Source organism: Spodoptera frugiperda, chromosome 1 (genome assembly GCF_023101765.2).
Source record: "Spodoptera frugiperda isolate SF20-4 chromosome 1, AGI-APGP_CSIRO_Sfru_2.0, whole genome shotgun sequence".
NCBI lineage: Eukaryota > Metazoa > Arthropoda > Insecta > Lepidoptera > Noctuidae > Spodoptera > Spodoptera frugiperda.
Window position 1 is genome coordinate 7188765 of NC_064212.1, and position 19806 is coordinate 7208570.

Sequence of the window (19806 nt, forward strand, 5' to 3'; positions counted from 1 at the left end):
TAATACAAAATTATTTTTGACAACTTATTAAATTACTAGCTCTTGCTGGTGACTTCGTCCGTGTAGAATTTACACTGTAGTTTAATGACTACTTACAGGTTTTTGAAATAGTCTTTTCCAAGTTATATTCTACAGCTGTAGCAAAATCGATTCAGTAGCTAAGTTGAATTTATTCCCGTGGTGTAGTTCCGTGGAAATATAAAAATAACCAATCCTACAGGGTTTATACGAGTATCGTAGCCGTAAAACTATCCTTTAGGTTAAAAACCCAAATTCTGCCAGAAGTCAATATTCCACACGGACGAAATCGCGTCTAGTTAAATACACATTACTTGTATGCTTTTCGAAATATTAAACGAATCGACATTATGTCTAAACTGAATGCTTTTAAAGAATTAATATTAAAAGTGAATAGACAATAACTTACTGTTCTGCCTCGCGAGCCAGGCATTCCCTTAATTCCTTTAACTCCTCTTTGACCTGGTAATCCTCTTTCACCTTTATTGCCCTTTGTTATGACTGTAATATTTTCTTCAATTGGACTTATGATGATTTTTCCGGGTCTACCCGGTTCACCGACGATACCTTGATCGCCCTTTTCTCCCATTGGTCCTAAGGTTTCGTCACCATCATTTCCTATTTCTCCTGGTTCTCCGCGAATACCCATTGGTCCCTGTAATTAGACATATGATTAAAACTAACGGTATTTTTTGAGAAGAACCTCTACTCAATCATAAATATATGGTATAGTTTTTATTAAACATGGCCCCACACTAGTACCTTTTCCCGTGTCGTGGGTGTTTTTAAAAATATACAATTTTACATCACTCTTCAACCGCTACGCTTACAGTGCAGGCACACGACTTTCTTGAAAAATGTCTCAATTGTGTTTAGTGTATGGTAGTAGGCTCACATTTACATGAGACTCACAATTGTGTTTAGTATATGTCAGTATGTTCACATTTACAAGAGACTTATAATAACTACATAGTAGCGCATGATACATAACTGGCTGATGGGTACCACATCATATACACTTTTACTATCCAATATTAACATATTTCTAATTATCAGTGAAAAGAGAAAATAACTTCCATAATTACCTCGTCACCAGTTTCTCCCGGATTTCCACTGTCACCTTGATAACCCCTTATTCCAATATATCCTGGAGTTCCTACTCGACCCAGTTCACCCATGTCTCCTTTAGATCCTCGTGAATTAGCCCCTCCTTCACCAGCCATTCCTTGAGAACCTTTCTCTCCAAACGGTCCAGGTAAACCTCTGTCACCAGGATAACCAATGGGTCCAGGTGGTCCCATTATGCCATCAATACCACTACAACCATCCAAACCTGACAGTCCAATAACGCCTTCCAATCCGTACGGACCCTAGACAAGACAGTAATAAATTAATGAACCTTTTAAACTACATAAAATAAAGGTGTATACTTAAACAACACTTTGTCTTTTTTATTAATTAACTGCCAGCCCGCATAATTTTTGCTCAAGCTGTAGTAGTACCAGTATTTTCTGATGTTTCCGGTGAATGTATAGAAGTTTTCTTTCATACAAACCTTGTCCTTATGACGTATACGACAAAAACATATTATCAATTTTCTTATGAATACGGACATCGGATTATTGGCTTATGCTAAATTGTATTTTTATAGCATTATTGCATATTCGGATGTTTTTTTCATTAACAGCGCTTATTTCACTAGTTATACGTATTAGGCGTGTTGTGTTATACCATTGTTATACTATCGCCGCCACAGGTGGACGCGTCTTCAAGTTCTGTCCGGTAACGTCAGATTAAATAGAAAGGTTTTGAGCCTATGCATTGATATTGAGTGTCAAACGTCACAAGTTTGCTGTAGAAAATATAGATTATTTTACTGTAATTATTATTTTCTACCTATTTATAATAAATTAATGTAAAATTCTAATTTACAATGTTTTTTACTCTGCATATTTCAACTTTTTTAGTGTATATTTGCACCCTTTTTAGTGCACATTTGCATACATATTTTGTCATTTTGATAGTGCATATAATCCGACGTCGACTTAAATATGAAAAATATATTTTTTATAACATTTTTATTTGCGACACAGAGGCCTCACTTAATCAGAGTTAAATATACTAGACATTGATTACAGCTGAGTCTATTCATACTTGCGGTCCAGTGTCTCCTCTTGGCCCGTATGGTCCATCGATGCCCTGAAAACAAAATTAAAATAGTAGTTAAACTATATATACATGAGTATATTTTTCTAAAGACAACATAATGTAGATACATATTATGTTGCGATAAAGTTTGTCTTGTCCTTACGTGTGTTCCTTTGTCTCCATAATCGCCTCTGTCACCGATGTCTCCTGCCTCTCCCGGCCGGCCTGGACGACCCACGGGTCCATCCTCACCATATTCACCTTGACCGCCAGGAATTCCAGGTGGTCCTATATCACCTCGATCTCCTTTGATGCCAGTACAGTCGCATTCTGTTTGATTGCACACCACCTGATCAGAACAAAATTATAAGTTTTAGGTAAATTTTAATGAACCATTAACGGTTACCATAACGGCCGCCCGTGTGCTTGGGCCCTATAGTCGGTATCTACTACATTTAGAATGTTCAGGTTACAATAATAAAGTTTTATTATTGGAAATATTTGGCCTTTCAGGCATTTTGGATGAATGGCCTCATTTATATAGTGAAACAAGTGAAGCGTTGTTTCACTCCGGTTTTCTGTGAAACTGTGGCATCACTCCCATCGAGCCGGCTCATTCGTGTCGAAGCATCAAAGCATGGCTCTCCTACACTTAAGTATACTTTATAATATCCTTAATGTTTAGTAGTTAAGCAATAATTAACTTTCAAGTACCAACGAAGCTAATAATAGCCGTGATATTCAACACGTTATTTGATATATTGGTAAATGGCGACCTAAAAACGACAGCTGGGTTTGACTCAGATCTAGAATAGAGTGCAAATAATTTTACTGAAGATAAGGTCTCATTAATCGTGAACTTATCAAATGTCGGCTTTAACTTATTAAAACAAACAAAACCACAACAACAGCGAGCTAGGAAAATTAAATTATTTGACAAACTTTACCTTTCTTTAGTCAATTCAATGTCTTAAATCTAATGCGTTTAGATAAAACATAGGTACAAGGTACATAAGTTACATATAATGTAGAGAATAATTTATCGTATGCCTATAAAGTTATCTTTGCAAGTTACTACCTACATACAGAGACTACGTGCGTCGTATGCAATCTACCGAAATGATTGATTGGATTGGTTTCTCCACTGTATTAGTGTAATAAATTAATTTGATTTTATATTCCGTTCCATTTTATTATTTTTATATCGTTGTCATATTTTTATAACAGTATTGCCCATTAATTAAAAATGCTGTGTAATAGAGTAGGTAACAAAGAACGTGCCTTATCGTCGGGACCTCTGACATACATTCGATGCAGAGCAAGTGTAAGAACATTGCACTTCCTACTTTATTATAGAGCATGAAAATGAGTTTATTATAATAAATCTAAGTCAGAAATTTATTAAAGAAATGTCTAATATTTAGATGATCATGGTTATCAGAATGGTGTAGTGTGATTATTATATTCGAACACTGACAACTTATAGAATTATTTATGCAGTTCTTTACTTATTTAGTCTAGCTAACATTGAACTTCTTTAAGTTTTAATAAAAGTTATACTATGTTGGTACTAATTTATTTTAAAGTTTCAAAAATTTACAGCAATGATTCCAAATGGGTTTAGCAGTGAGGTTTATGGTGGAAGGATGATGTCAGAGCTTTGCATTACATCATCTTTCGAACTAACCAGACGTTAACCGCAGCTTCTTCATTCTAGTTTTATTGCAGTCAAACGGATTTGTATCCTTTTTCAACATGTGTACGAATATTTGTTTTAGTAATTCAGTCCGACAGTCTTTGAACGATCAAATTCGTAAAAGTATTTAATGTAGGCGACAAAAACGTACCTAGTTTTTGTTTTAAAAAATAAATCGGTAGTGAAGAAATATGACATTCGGTGGAAAATAAATGATGTAGGTATGTTTTTTTTTTGTTAAATGGGCCGACGTTTGGCCGCTATCTCATGTACATAAACTTTACAGTTTCAGAAAATTGCAAAAATAGACGAAGATATTTTCTTCTTAAAATTGTTAGTGTGAGGACCATGTGTGACTTTGCCAACTCATTTCACTTTTAGTTAAACGTTCTGACAGTTTGATCTTTGGGCAGTCTACTCAAAGGTTCGTTTGGTTGGTATTGTTCGTCGGATCATTCAGCAACAGCCGTCATTGCTGGTTGTAAGTAAACTGAAACATGCGTTCTGTCCTCAGCTCAAACTGTTGTCGTTCTTTTGTCAAGATACCACTACAGAATCAACGTAAATACGACTTCTGATTTTGATTCGGTTTTTCATTTCTTCTTAATGTGGTCAGATAGGAAATGCCGGCCTCATCTATAAACTAATATGTACTAGGTATTTTATAGATTTACGTGTAAAAGTGTTACCTTGTAACCTATTTGCAAAAATAAAGATCTTTTATCATTTATGATCTTAAGACGAATTAGAATTACTATCACAAATTCTTTTGAAAAAGAGCATGACTAAAACTGTAGCTATTGTACTTATGTATAGATGCAATACAATACAAATAGAATGCGGTCTCAATTTCAAACGTAGTATTAAATAACATGCTGAATTTGCACGACGCAATGCAATAGAGTTCGGTGCCCAACTGTTTTTAAATTAACACTTTATTGCGACGGGCCGTTGGAGTCAGAGAATTGAATGATCAGTCTTTATAATGTAGATTGTTTTCAATTAGTTTAATGTATATCACATCTCAATGATAGTAAAGTTCATGCAGTGGCCTAAATGTGTCGGTTAGTGTAAAACATTAAGAAGGAGACATTTTGTACTTGGAAATAATATATCAAGCCACATTTTTTTAATGGCGACGTTAAACTTGTAATTTTCTTCTAGGTGGGTATAGGTAAGCCAAGGGAAAATGAGACATCTCCTGAAAAAATAATTCGTTAATATTCTTTAGACATGATTATAAAATAGTTACCTAATATCAATTATTCATATTTTTATAACCAATTACGTTATATTACTTATCATTCAAATGCTCAACGGCCCTCAACTATAAAATGAGGTTTCGCGACCTCTCGTCGGAATAGACATTAGAGCAATCCCTATCTTTTGGATTTCAGTTTATGCGTCAGTAATATACATTTTTCTGCTTATTTTAATAATCTGCAGCTGTGCAGATTAGGTTGTGGAGCAGCGTTATAAGTTGCTGTAGCGTAACTTCCGGTCAAAGCGCGTGGGAGGTGCGCGCTCGTCGGTCGTCATCCGCTGCATGCGCACGCGACTGCCCAAGCGTCCACTAGTGGTATCGGGAGTCAGGAGGTACCGAGGTGCCACGAGTGTATACTGTACATACATAGTAACATAGATGCTGAATGAGTACCTAAGTATTTTCCGAACAACGTCAGATCAGTTGAAAGCATTATTTAACCGAAGTAAAAAGGAGGTTTTCTGCTTGACCTACGTGTACTTACTGTTTCACTAAGTATAGAACATTAAACAAATTATTTTAACACGGCCATCGGACTAGTTTACATATGCTATTAATTACATCATGACAACATAATAATTATGGCAGTACGCGATTATGGAGCGGATGAGTCATTGGTTGCAATTCAAGGAACAGGCTGGATAAACAATCATTGCAGTGTCCAAGGCGATAACGACCATTCGCACATCCCGCGACCCGCGCCCGCCGCCGCACACCCCCCACCCCTCGCACCCTTCTCACCCTACCTCCACGTGTAAGTGTCACTATCATGTAATACATTGTTAATAAACTGTAATATTAATTACCTACAATATACACTCATTGTTGTTTTATGTGAATCTTTTTAAATAAAATATATGTTTTAAAATACCTAGATTTAACCTAACATTGGTCATATTATGGCGATATGTTTATTGAATTTTAGTTTACTGTAATCTACTTTGCGCAATTGTTAAATTCTGCGACATCACTTCTGCAAATAAACTCTAACTCATTACTTCCAGTAGTTTTAGTATGCAGGTCGGTGACTATACAAGCTAAAGTATGATTTATTGTGAGTTTGCAGAAACTACTATGCAAATATCTAGCTACCAAATAAATATCAAATACCAATCGACTACTGAACATTCTTCCTTGTTTTAATCCGAAACTATCTTTTAATGAGACGTTTAGTAAGTAATTTCTATAGAACAGTGTGATTAATGTGTTGCTCCGTAGGAAGTAGCTATTAATAGACATATTATTATTATTCATTATTATTAGAGTAACTATGTCAAAAGTAAAAAAAAAACGGAACGCACTGTGGAGATTTACGAGCATTTACCGGAATCTGGTGACCCCGTCTGCTCATAAACGCGTTCCCGATATACGCCCGCACCGAAGTGTACGGAGCACGGCGGGTGCGTGCTACAGGCTATAGCGGTATGCATATAATATACCAATATACTTCTTTAAAAAGGAATTTCGTGCAACCCGATTAGTTAATTATTGAAATTAATATAAATGTTTTACGTTTCAAAATAAACCTTTAAATCAAAATTAGTCATAAGTAGATAGTAGTAATTTATAACATGTATGTACGAGTGGGTTCAAAAACCAACAATTTAAGGATTTTAAAAGTAGTTCATTGCAAACCGCCTATAATGGTTTCAGCTTCTACAGAAGTTTCACGTGCAACACTGGCCGTAGCTTTTGTAGTCTCATTCTAAGCTTTACGACAATACGCATTTACTCGATACTTTGAAGCAGTCACCCTAAATTATTATTTTAGCTTCCATGTGTTTGTTTCCTTCAATTAAATGTAAAAACTGGTTTAATCACCCTGTATAAAACATGCACTACAGAATAAAATAATTAGCAAGATATACTTCATTAGTATTTAGCACGTACATCAGACGACAATATAGTAGATACATGGAATAAGTGGTGATTCCTTAGTTTATTGAAAGACTACATGAACCTTTCCAAATATTATCATAGCATGCTTGGGAAAGGTGATGAAATACATTCAAAATGAATGATAGTCTGTGTCTAGACTAGACTCCAAGCAAAGACCAAGCTAAATAGATATGTGATCTATGTTTGCGTATGTACTGCCAGCGACCTGTGCTAAATATAAACTTGGAATATAGCTGCACATTCAACTGGCTTTTGTTACAGTACGGTACTGAAACTATTGACCTATTTCACTTTACTGGAAGTAAGCAATAACTTTCAGTGCAACGCTCGCACCATAAAACTGAGTCGTGAGTAATCGAAGTGCAATTGCTCACAACTCGACTTTTCGGACGTGTTGTGGGCATAATAATACAACTTCACTATCGACTTTTCTCATAATATTCGTCTACTTCGGGATCTCCCGCTATTTATTTAAAGTTAATCAATTAAACAAATAGCAAAAGATTTAAATAAAATTCATCAATTAAGTATTAGCTATTTTAACGAATGTTTTGCCATAAACATATCAGTCTTTATTCTTGGTGACGGTGTCATATAGTATGATAGATTTTCGTTAGGTAAAAGTACACTACACTTATGTTTCATTTTACATAGGTATGTGTATTCGATTCGTATTACCGAGTTTTGTAGGTTTGTCATAATACAAATACTTGATCCTTAATAGAAACATGTTTAAGGAATATCTCTCGACAAAATATAAAAATGATGAATGTGGAATACTTCCCTTTGGGTTCAATGCTCTGTAGTGGACTACGTCATATGTGATAAAAGAGCAACTCATGAATGAGCTCGTGCATTGACAGGGCGACTCACCCCGGAATAGTATAACTAAACGTTGACCGACGCTGCCAACTTTATCAAGCCTAAATGTTTTATTTATAATTTTGTAAGCAAGCGCTCTACCTTTTATTACATTTTAAGTTCCGGTTACTTACTCCGTTTAATCACTTTTATTTTATATATTGCAAGTTGACAACAAGTTAGACCAATTTATAAGTACCTGTCTCTTTGTGATATATCATAGGTACACTAATTACAAAGGAATAGGATGTAATAAAATGATGTAGGTGCGTAGCTACATATGTATGTCTAACTCACCAACAAACGGATATAAGTAGGTATTTAAAGGTCATGATTTATATGTCGTGAAGTTTTATCATTACGGCACATAAAACCCTATATTATCAGCTACAGATACGAATTCGTGGGAGTTACGTTATTATTTCGGCAATAATTGCAAAAATTGTGTTATATACATAACGACAAGTTGATAGCGGCAGTTTCCTGTCACTTTGATAACAGATGCCGCTGTTTGTGTCGCGGCCTCATTTTTAAAAGCTTTGTTAATGGAAGCTGATTTTGACCCAATTTATAAGCTAACCGTTTGATAAACCGCAACTATGATCAAAATTTTGCACATATTGGTGATCTCAGAATTATGCTTCCTTGCGGGATATGGTGGTGTGGAGACAAGGTATAGATTGAGGTGTAGCTGCAGGCTGTGGGTACATATACAGGCCACAGTGCATCGTGTCGTTAGTTTGATGTCACAGGTTTCATTTTCATGAAGAACCTTTTTTGTATAAGTAATTCATATTTTTTTATAAACTATACGGACTGCGTTTAATGCTTAAAGTGTTTTATCATAAGCTTCAAATTCGATTACAGAACAAAATAATTCTGTTTAAGTTACGCGGACTAAGTAAGTTGAGAAGGCAGAAGCTGTTTTTTTTAAAGAATTTTAAGTAATTTACTACTTCTTCTTTGATGTACGTAAATATCAAATAACATAGGAATTAATCTCGCGGGGTCTTGTCTATTTTGTGTCTGATTCAAAACTCAAATCACATTTTTTTTTTCATTTGGTTTTTTGGTTTGTTTGTTGAAGGTTCCGACTAATCTCAAATATGGCTAAACCGATTTTGAAAAGACTTTTATAGGCAGGTAGTTAATGTACGAAAGAGTAACTTTGTGTGGGAGAGCCAAAGCCAAACACCGCTTTCGTTATGCGAGTGACGTTACCAGAGGCCTCCTTTCCAATCTTCCCAATCCCCGATTTCCAACAACTCTTAAATTCCTAATCCTGTCCATGGGGGGCGGCGATTGCTTATCATCAGGTGATCTGTCTGCTCGTTTACTGGCTTATTCCATAAAAAAATAATAGAAAAATATTTTGTTTTAGAAAAAAAATTAAAACTCAAATTCTGTCAGAGGTCATGATATTATGTATTAGTATATAATTCACTTGTATGTAATATCTATGTATAGTATTTCTCTATAAGCCTTAGATGCCTGAAGCAAATAAATAAATAAAATAAATTATTCTACGCGAACGAAGTCGCGGACAACAGCTAGTTATACATTAAAATTGTATTAGATTTTTTGGGATTGGATACGAATCTATAATTTGTTAAGCTAACTGCTCACTTTACTTTGGTGCGTATTTTACATAGAAATAAACTGAAGGACTATTCTAATTAGACGTGTGAAAGTGATTCATTAAAGAAAATGTTTTGGCCTTTTTTCGAGGTTGGTGCTACATAAGATTTTCTTCTATTTTCCTGTACGTAAACCACAAGGCAAAAATATATCCCATACATAGGTACCTATCTAAATAAATTAGTAGCTACTGAGCAACCAGGATTTTTAAATCAATGCATACTATTATAGACCAACCGATGAGCGATAAATTAAATTATTTATCACATACCTATTGCGAATTCTAATATTTCATATTGATGTCTAAAACCCGATTTTTTCCAAACTTTATCAGAGGAATATTTTTTCCACACGAAACTATTAAACTTCAATTTTATTCTATGAACAAACGTTATCCGTTGATCGAAAAATCGGCCTTAAGTAGTTTAAAAGTGAAATCTGAAAGTTGCAATTTACTAACTACAAGTTAGTACGTAGCTAATGTAAAAAAAAAAAATCAATAAAAGTCGATGAGATAGTAATGTCTCATGTCTCTTGAGACAATTCAATTCATTCATCATTATTGCATTGGATAACATATTATTATGTATGTATATACATAACCTATCTTTAATTTGAGAACGTGGGTAGGTATAGTAATTAGGTCGAATCTTTATATTATGTAGGATTTCATATTATAATCATGCGTCATTCATCCGTCAGTTTATCAGGGGGTTATAACCTTAAAAATCAAAATTAGTTTAATTATTTTAAGATAAGATAATATAGCGCTTGTTTAAATATAAAATCTATATAGTACACGTAAATTAAAATAACGTTTATAAGCGGAAATGTTCTTTAATCACTGACTAGGTAGGTATCTACTAAGTAGTTCAAAAAGCTTAAAGTAAACAAACCGATACGGATAAGAGATTTAAAAGAGTTGAAGATACTTTTATTTTATAAACAAACTTTGAACAAAAGATTTTTAAGTAATTAAATAGCATTTTTTAGGTCACGAGGCTAAAAAGTGATAAACCATGTTGTTGCCAGTTGATACGTTAACGTACCAAATAAAAACTTATATGATAATAGTGCAAAGGTTACCGTAACATCTGATTACTGGAGTAAAGTTATTTTAAATTGTGTGTTTGTATTAAGCAATATTCAATTCATAAAATTCATATATCTAGTGTTGGTGTAGGTAATAACAAGAGGTCATATCCTATATAGTGTATATATAAGTACCTACTTATTTATACACCTATTTACTTATGCACTTTAAGAGGAAAAAAATATTTTATTCTATTTTCCGATTTTATGATGAACTTTGTAATGTTTTTATAAACATATCTTTTCCTTGTTATAAAAAAAACAATAGATAAGTACCATACGTTCTGCTACACTCCTATTATTAGTGGCGTGATGTTTTATAGCCAAAATATACACGATAAACGGATAATCCAACACAAAATAAAATTCAAATTGAACCACTAGTTCCTGACATTCTTCAGCTTTATATATTAATGTAGCTAATATATAGAAACAATATATTACATAGCATGCACAATGACCAGAACCTAACGCCGGTTGATTTTTACAAGAAGTTCCTTGTTTATACAGACGGAATATGCCGTGTATCGAAATTCTTCTCCAAAACATATTTGAAGATAATGACCAAATTAGACGCATATTCGGTCCGAGAGTGACCGTTATAGAGATAAGGAAGCGTGTTCGGGCATGTATTCGTCGTAGGGAAGGTTACTTTGAACATTTTTTTGCAAATAAAGATGTTTTTGAAATTGCCCTTTTCTCTTTACACTCGATTTATCATCAATTAATTCATTTATTTTTGAGAATGTTGTCAATAATTTTATGTTTCTGGGTAGCTAATAAACCAAGGAAGTTTTTCTAATAGTTTGTACGCTTAGTGTCATATATTTTTTTTTAAATAAATCCAATTTTCTATCGACCAAATTAGTGACACAAAACAAAATTTGATAGGAAATTACTTGCTATTTTAAAACGAATAATGTTTGTGCCATTATTAGTATTTATAAATGATAACTGATGTATTGGCAACTGATTAAAACTAAAACTACTTAAATCCAACCAGTATTTTTTTATTTATTGATGTTTTTGTAATCAATTCGGGATTTTTTTACCAAAACCAAAAATGTTGAATATCTCAGAAACTAGCCACTTTCCGCCCAAGGACCTCAGGGCTAATTTTCTAGGAAATTAGTTGTATTATCACCTCCCGAGAGGAATACGTCGAATTCAAAGTCACCCTGTATATTGTATTTTCTCTTATACACAATACACATATTTAGTTTGATTAAAAAAAGTAAATTTTCATTTGGGGATAAAAAAATGATTTATTTAGTATAATTATTTTAGTGTGACATCATCAATAGTCGTTTGCTTTGGATTTATAATAATAACTAGCAAACACCGGCGAACTCCGTTTTGCCACTAATGATTTTTCCTGTTTTCCTGCCTCTCTTGAATTTTTCCTGAATTTTCTTTGCTGTACCTCATGGAGCCCGGATACCTTTCCAACGAATGCAAAACCGTGGAAATCGGTTCGAGCGTTTTGAAGTTATAGCGTCAGGAAGGAAAACCCGACTTATTTTTATATTATAAAAAAAAAAGATAATAATAACTGAACAACGACAATGTGTGAAGTTTATATTTTCCTACGTCTTCTCATTATCCCTTTCAGCATATCTACATTCAAATTCATGATCAGACTGGGTAGTGGAGACAAGCGGTCATATTATCTTATGTAGCTCGATGACAAAGTATATTGGCGCTGTTACTGGGCAACCGGCTGCTGCGCAATTTGTCGCGGGTTTGATTCCCGCTCCAAACACTTCTTTGTGTGTGGGTTTGGATATCTTATGTATGTTTGTCACCCGTATCCACGATATAAGAAAAAAATCTAGTGGGGGGGCAACGTTTAAAAAATACTTTTGCCGATCAATGCACTTATGCTCCAGATATAAATTTTAGATATTATGTAAAACTTTAAAATACTGAGGCTAATAAACGCACGTGTTCGGAGTGACAAATTAAAAATAATATATCGAATTTATATCAATTGTTTAAAGGTTTTATTTTCATTGACCTCTCAATTCAATGGACGATGAAATAATAACAATATTGCATCATTTCGGGTGTTCAGTTTATACCTTATCAATTTTAGTAGCCATGTACATACATTATTATACATACGATGTTATTAAACATTTTAGTAATAATGCAGATTCTAAACTAAATCCTAAGAAGTAGGGTAGGTAAGGTACTACTTCCTATTAATAAGTCTGGAATGACGCACAGGTTAAGTTTTACGCTGGTGCCGCGCGCCATCGGCCGAACCATTTTTCCACATAATTGGAAAATGGAAAAATAGTTTATTACCACTTTTATACAAGCTTAACCATAAAAAATCGTGAAATATTTTTTTCTACATTTAAAGGAAAGCTAATTTCCTTAAAAACTATACCTATCCTTAATATATCATGTATGTATTAGAAACTATATAGTATATTTTATACCAAGAATTAATTCAATGGAGCCACTCTGAGGTCACGTAGTTTGGACTTTTAATGTGTGTTATCCTACAGCGACAGTAATTATTATTTAAAATTATAATTAAGAATTAAATGATGACATCAATGTTTTGAACATACGATAGCCTCTGTATAGAAGAAGACGGTTTATCGCTAAGTTTAATTTAACAAACCGTTATTTTTTGTTCGGAAGCGGATAATCGAGTTTGAGGTCAGATCGTGGGTCCAGGCTGTATGTTTAACTGTGTCATTCTCTATCGTGTAATTTACAGTTAGCTTCAAAGAGTTAAATATTTCACTTCCTAATCATACACGCTTACTAAAATACATAACCCATAGATACCTATCTATATCAGAATACGTACGTTATCTCGAATGATATAGATAGGTCTATATCATTCGAGAAGCTTTTATGGATATCTATAATTTTCGAAAAATAACTTAACACATGTATTTTTAAACAAAGATGAATTGCTAAATAAAAGCTAACCATAAGTGGGACAACAGATGAATATAAACATATTTTTAAACTTTAACTTTTACCACCAAGCATGTAAATAGTTTAAGTGTGTTCCGATTTAAATAGTGCTAATGGTTTAATTAGTTTCGCAGTCCGTAACTCAAATGGATGTTGACCATGACGCAAATTTCAGCTAACGAACTCTATGTGATATACTCTTAACTACTAACTGCTTAGTCAAGCTTTTAAAAGCACTATTTCATCTTATATCAGGTTTAAGAAATTTTATTATATTTCCTGAGAATTCCTAAATTTATTATTATGTTATCGACTTACTCACATACGTGAGTAACTACCGCATTCAGAGACATTTAATTATTACTTAAGCTGTTCCTTAGCAACGATTTTGTTCCGAAAACAATTGCTAAGGACTGGATAAGTACCCATAAAATGACTCTGAGTGCGGCAGTAAGTCTCTAACAATAAATTATAATCTACTCTAAACTATAATATACTCACATATGTGAGTAAGTCATATTGAATATACCTAAGAAATTCGATGCTGTCTGTTGATCGTAAGGCTACCTATCTATCAATTGAATCCTCTGCAATTCATTACATTGCACTAGTCAATCGTATAACAAATCAATATATTATCATGCTGGTAGATGTGGTGCCAAATTCATAATAAATATATGTATATTAGCATTCAGCTCTTATCGGTCAGAATTATCACTTAAGTCTACAAATATGTACTAATTAGTACTAAAATAAAGTACGTTACAGTATACCTAATTTAAAACGTATATATGTATAGAGAATTAGAGACTGCTATTCTAAACTACTATTTCTCAAGCATTGAAAATCAGTTCTCTAATATAATGTGAAACGTATAAATAAATAATAAAATCGTAGGAAAGTAAAAAACTGTACATTGATTATTTTAAAATAATACTTGGGGCGTCTACAATCTATATCGAAGCCAAAATGTAGTTTTTAGAATTTTTGTGTGTCTGTATACATGTCCGGGTTAAACACAAAAGTACTGCATGGCTTTACTTCAAATTTTGCATGAATATTACTAACAGGTTGTGTTATCATGTAGGTACATATTATCACGCTATAACCTACGAGCTGTGAAATCTATCCGAAGTCACTATTTTACACGGACAAAATCGCGGGCTCAGCTAGTTGTATATAAATTAGGTAATATCCAACTGATGACATCGCCGCTACGACAACCCTGATATTTGTGCCGGAGCGGTCATTAGATACTAGGTCAGTGGTTGATCCATTCGGCTAAAATGCAAAACAAATGCAATTAAATAACCCCGATCCTCTTAAAATAACAAAGCCACGAATGTAAGTACATATTTCTCATTTTACGAAGGAAAATCATGCTTCAGTCTGTATGAGTCGGCTCGATTGGATGATAATTCATTAACAGTCTCACAGGAAACTGACGTAAAACATGCGTCGTTTTGTCATTAGAGTGAGGTTACCGGACGCCTATTTCTTCCTCATACCCCCGAATCCCTAAATTTCCACATCCCCGAAACACTGATTGCTTACTAGGGCTAGGATGACTGATTACGATCAGGCAGCCTGCCTTTGCTTTGTTTGTACCGGTAAAATACCGGACAAATGCGAGTTACATTTGACCTTTATATGCAGCATAAGTATATTATGTTTTCCATGTTTCACGGAAGTCCTCTTTAAATACAGATAGCGCCCGAACGCTGACCTTATTAAGTAAAAAAAATAATAATTTAACATGCCTATGTAACTAAATATCGAGCAAAAAAAATTATGTTTTTTGAATCCTTAAATATTTATTTTATTCTGTTTTTGTCACATGTTTTTATTAGCCGACTTGTAACAAACTATGCAGGTAATGCAATTTTTGAATCTGTATTACACACCCTTCTAATTGTTGTATGATCATTACACTTGGAAATTATATTAGACTAATGGACTACAAATATATTGTATTGTTAATTATTGTTTGATGAAGATAACCATACAATATTACAGTACCATACCATAGAGCTGGTCTGATGATGGAATTGAAAGGTGACTGAGCTGATAAAGCCTTCGGTTACCTAATAGTAAACATATCGAGCTTCAGCCCAATAGATATGGTGCATTTCACTTGATAATGAGAATATAATAATATTACATTACTAAAAGCATGTTATTAGTTTTTTTAAAACTATGATTAACAAAAAAAAAATAACTGTCTAACTATAACGGCTTTTGAGATACAGCCCATTGATAGACAGACAGCAGCGGACTCATGTCATGATGGTCAACACCATTTTGAAAATTGAAAATGGCGTGGCGTAATTCTTCTTAACTTCGTCATTACCTGTTGGCGCGTTTCTCGAACTTACTTATTCTTAGAATACGAAAGTTTAATCTTACCGCAGATTCAGTGACTTTGCAAACTGAAATGTCCCATTTAGTCTATAACATAACAAACAAGTGTAGAGAACATTTTTGTAAAAACTCTAGTTGGAAATAAAAATATATTTCAGTCTTCTGTTGTCTTGTATAAATAATACTAAATATTTCAAAATGTAATAAGACTGTATTTTTGCCTCTATGTTTCAGATTGTTTGTAGATAGCTCAGTAATTGAGGCATAAGCTGCAGCACTGGATAATGCGGGTTCGATTAGCAAATATATGTATTTGTTTGCTGCTAGTCGTCTACAGTTTCAAGGAGGCATAAGAAGATACCAGTAAATATGTGTGACAGTAATTAGAAATAATAGTCTCATTAACCCATTGCACCTACATTATGTGTAACGGTAGCACCTTCTAAATTGAACACCTAACTGCGATTCCCAGGCCTAATAATAAAGTATAAGTAAACCTTCGCTTCCCGACCTAAAAGGAAAGTTTTCAGCTTGTTATTCAAAATGATAAGATTAATTCAATTAAAACAATATATAACCTACTGAAAAATACAACTGAAGTATGTCCCTGTGATTCGCATAGTATCGTGATAGTGATTGCATTCGAGATCTCAGTGACGCTCGTTTTGTTTAATCCGTGTGCCGAACCCAGATCCACGCCAGACACAATACAATGACTTTGGGCTTGGGGCTTTTCTTTGTAAACAAGTAAAATATCAATAAAAACTATGATGTTCCAAGTATATACTTAAAAAAATGCACATTAGATTTTCATAAATTATACAGGGTGACTTTGAATTCGACGTATTCCTCTCGGGAGGTGATAGAACAACTAATTTCCTACAAAAATAGCCCTGAGGTCCTTGGGCGGAAAGTGGCTAGTTTCTGAGATATTCAACATTTTTGGTTTTTGTAAAAAAATCCCGAATTGGTTACAAAAACATCAATAAATAAAAAAATACTGGTTGGATTTTAGTAATTTTAGTTTAAGTCAGTTGCCAATACATCAGTTATCATTTATAAATAGTAATAAAGGCAGAATTATCATTTGTTTTAAAATAGCAAGTAATTTCTTATCAAATTTTGTTTTGTGTCACTAATTTGGTCAATGGAAAACTGGATGTATTTCAAAAAAAATATATGACACTAAGCGTACAAACTATTAGAAAAACTTCCTTGGTTCATTAGCTACCCATAAACGTAAAATTATTTTTAAAACTCTCAAAAATAAATGAATTAATTGATGATAAGTAGAGTGTAAAGAGAAAAGGGCAAATTCAAAAACATCTTAATTTGCAAAATTTTGTTCAAAGTGATCTCTCCTACGACGAATACATGTCTGAACACACTTCCTTATATCTATGACGTTCACTCTTGGGCTGAATATGCGTCTTATTTCGTCATTATGTTCAAATATGTTTCGGCGAAGAATTTCGATACACGACCAATTCCGTCTGTATAAACAAGGGATTTCATGTAAAAATCAACCGGCGTTAGGTTCTGGTCATTGTGCATGCTATGTAGTTGAACCGCCCTACTAATAACATTTGCGTCGCAACAATATGCGTCGTATTTCGTCATTATGTTCAAACATATTTGAACATAATGACGAAATACGACGCATATTCAGCCCAAGAGTGAACGTCATAGAGATAAGGAAGTGTGTTCAGGCATGTATTCGTCGTAGGAGAGATCACTTTGAACAAAATTTTGCAAATTAAGATGTTTTTGAATTTGCCCTTTTCTCTTTACATTCTACTTATCACCAATTAATTCATTTATTTTTGAGAATTTTGAAAATAATTTTACGTTTCTGGGTAGCTAATAAACCAAGGAAGTTTTTCTAATAGTTTGTACGCTTAGTGTCATATATTTTTTTTGAAATACATCCACTTTTCCATTGACCAAATTAGTGACACAAAACAAAATTTGATAAGAAATTACTTGCTATTTTAAAACGAATGATATTTCTGCTATTATTACTATTTATAAATGATAACTGATGTATTGGCAACTGATTAAAACTAAAATTACTAAAATCCAACCAGTATTTTTTTATTTATTGATGTTTTTGTAATCAATTCGGGATTTTTTTACAAAAACCAAAAATGTTGAATATCTCAGAAACTAGCCACTTTCCGCCCAAGGACCTCAGGGCTATTTTTGTAGGAAATTAGTTGTACTATCACCTCCCGAGAGGAATACGTCGAATTCAAAGTCACCCTGTATATCTAAGAAGCATCGTAATGAACAAAGCTTGCGGTTTACAAAATCGGACTCAAACCTGTTTATTCATTCTAGATCTAGAGCTAGATTACCACAGATAGAAACGTAGATAGATAGACTATACACTCCTGTTTTTTCGTTGGGGTACAAGTTATTAGGTTAATTTTATAACTTCTCCCTCTCGCCTCGCCCAAGGCGAGAAAAGTCATTGGATGATTTTCCCCTCTCAAAAAAAAAAAAACTTTATAACTTAAAAATTGAACTATAAGTTAATAATATTTCCATATCTATACTTATAATAACTCTGTAGAAGGGTCAATTCTGTACATTGAAAATATTGAAAGAATAAATAGCAGGGGGTGTTACTGGATCGATACCAAACCCAAATATGTGATTAAAAATTTTATATATAATTACACCTTATTATCCTGGGCATAAAATAGGATACTTTTTATCGTGGAAAATATGTAGAAAAAAAAAACTTTATTTTTCAGTTTTATTCTACAGTACGCGAGCTCAACAGCAGTAGCTCAATAGAGGGATCTCCTTAATTATTATTGGTCTCGCCGTATTTGGGGCCAATAGATATTTATGAGATGTCATTGTCAGAGTTACTCAAAACGAAGAAATAAAACTTCCACGTGAAGACCGACATCCGCGCGGACGGATTCGCGGGCGGAAGCTAGTATTTATTTAAAATACTCTAAAATTATATTTTTAAACATTACTTAAAAAAAATAACATTTAAAAACATAACCCTCCTTCTGGCGCAGTCGGGTAAATATAAAAAAGGAGCCGACCAGTAGTTGAAGCATGGTCCAAGCTACCGATGGTTAGGGCTCTGGAGACAGGAACCTCCTCACAATACGTGCCATTTCGAGGAGTTAATATTAGTTAATAATATATTATTAGCGACGGTGGTTAAAGTATAATATGTAGTTAGAACAATAGAATTATGTAGGACTTGTGTATTAAGAATAAATTAAGGCTAACGTATATATAAGCGACCCAACAGGAGGGTACAAGTTCCCGAAGCCAAAAAAATTCTCTTCCATAATAGAACTGGAAAAGGTTTTCTTTCGACTTCAACCACGAATACGAGTATGTACGGGAATGATCCTATCAAAATAATTTCTTATTTAAAAGATTAAGATTCATATCATGCTAAATTTTTTTTAAATTCTCGATATCTTTTAAATATCAGTGTATTTTTAATTTTAAACATGTACACCTTTATAACATACTAGCTTTTGCCAGCAACTTCGTCCGCATTCCCGTGGGATAAAAAGCCTGTGTGTTATTCCAGACCATAATCTATCCCTGGTCCAAATTTCATTTCTATCCCTTTCATTTCTATCCCTCCAGCCGTTTTGGCGTGAAAAGTAACAAACATCCATACTGACAAACTTTTGCAGTTATAATATTAATAAGATATTATTCTCACAATACACTCAAATCATAAAGGTTATGAAACCAAATAAAGCTAGTATTGTTATAGTCATATAGTTATAATTTCAGCATAATATTACCTATTATATTATAAATGTTATCTATTTCTGTTCCTGAAACAATGCACGTCAAGTCTGTGCATGCGTGTGTAAAAAGTTAGCTCTAGTAGTATCTA

The 19806-nt window shown here is 33.5% G+C and overlaps 1 protein-coding gene across 1 annotated transcript in view; it reads right to left on the reverse strand.

Moving 5' to 3' along the window:
• Window positions 1-19806, reverse strand: part of LOC118273020 (collagen alpha-1(IV) chain) — a 29080-nt gene that overhangs the window by 8697 nt on the left and 577 nt on the right. The window contains exons 2-5 of the mRNA XM_035589757.2: window positions 2330-2515; window positions 2173-2217; window positions 1104-1388; window positions 428-673 (exon numbers count right to left, since the gene is read on the reverse strand). Of these exons, the coding sequence (XP_035445650.2) occupies window positions 428-673; window positions 1104-1388; window positions 2173-2217; window positions 2330-2515 (762 nt within the window). The remainder of the gene's footprint in view (window positions 1-427; window positions 674-1103; window positions 1389-2172; window positions 2218-2329; window positions 2516-19806) is intronic.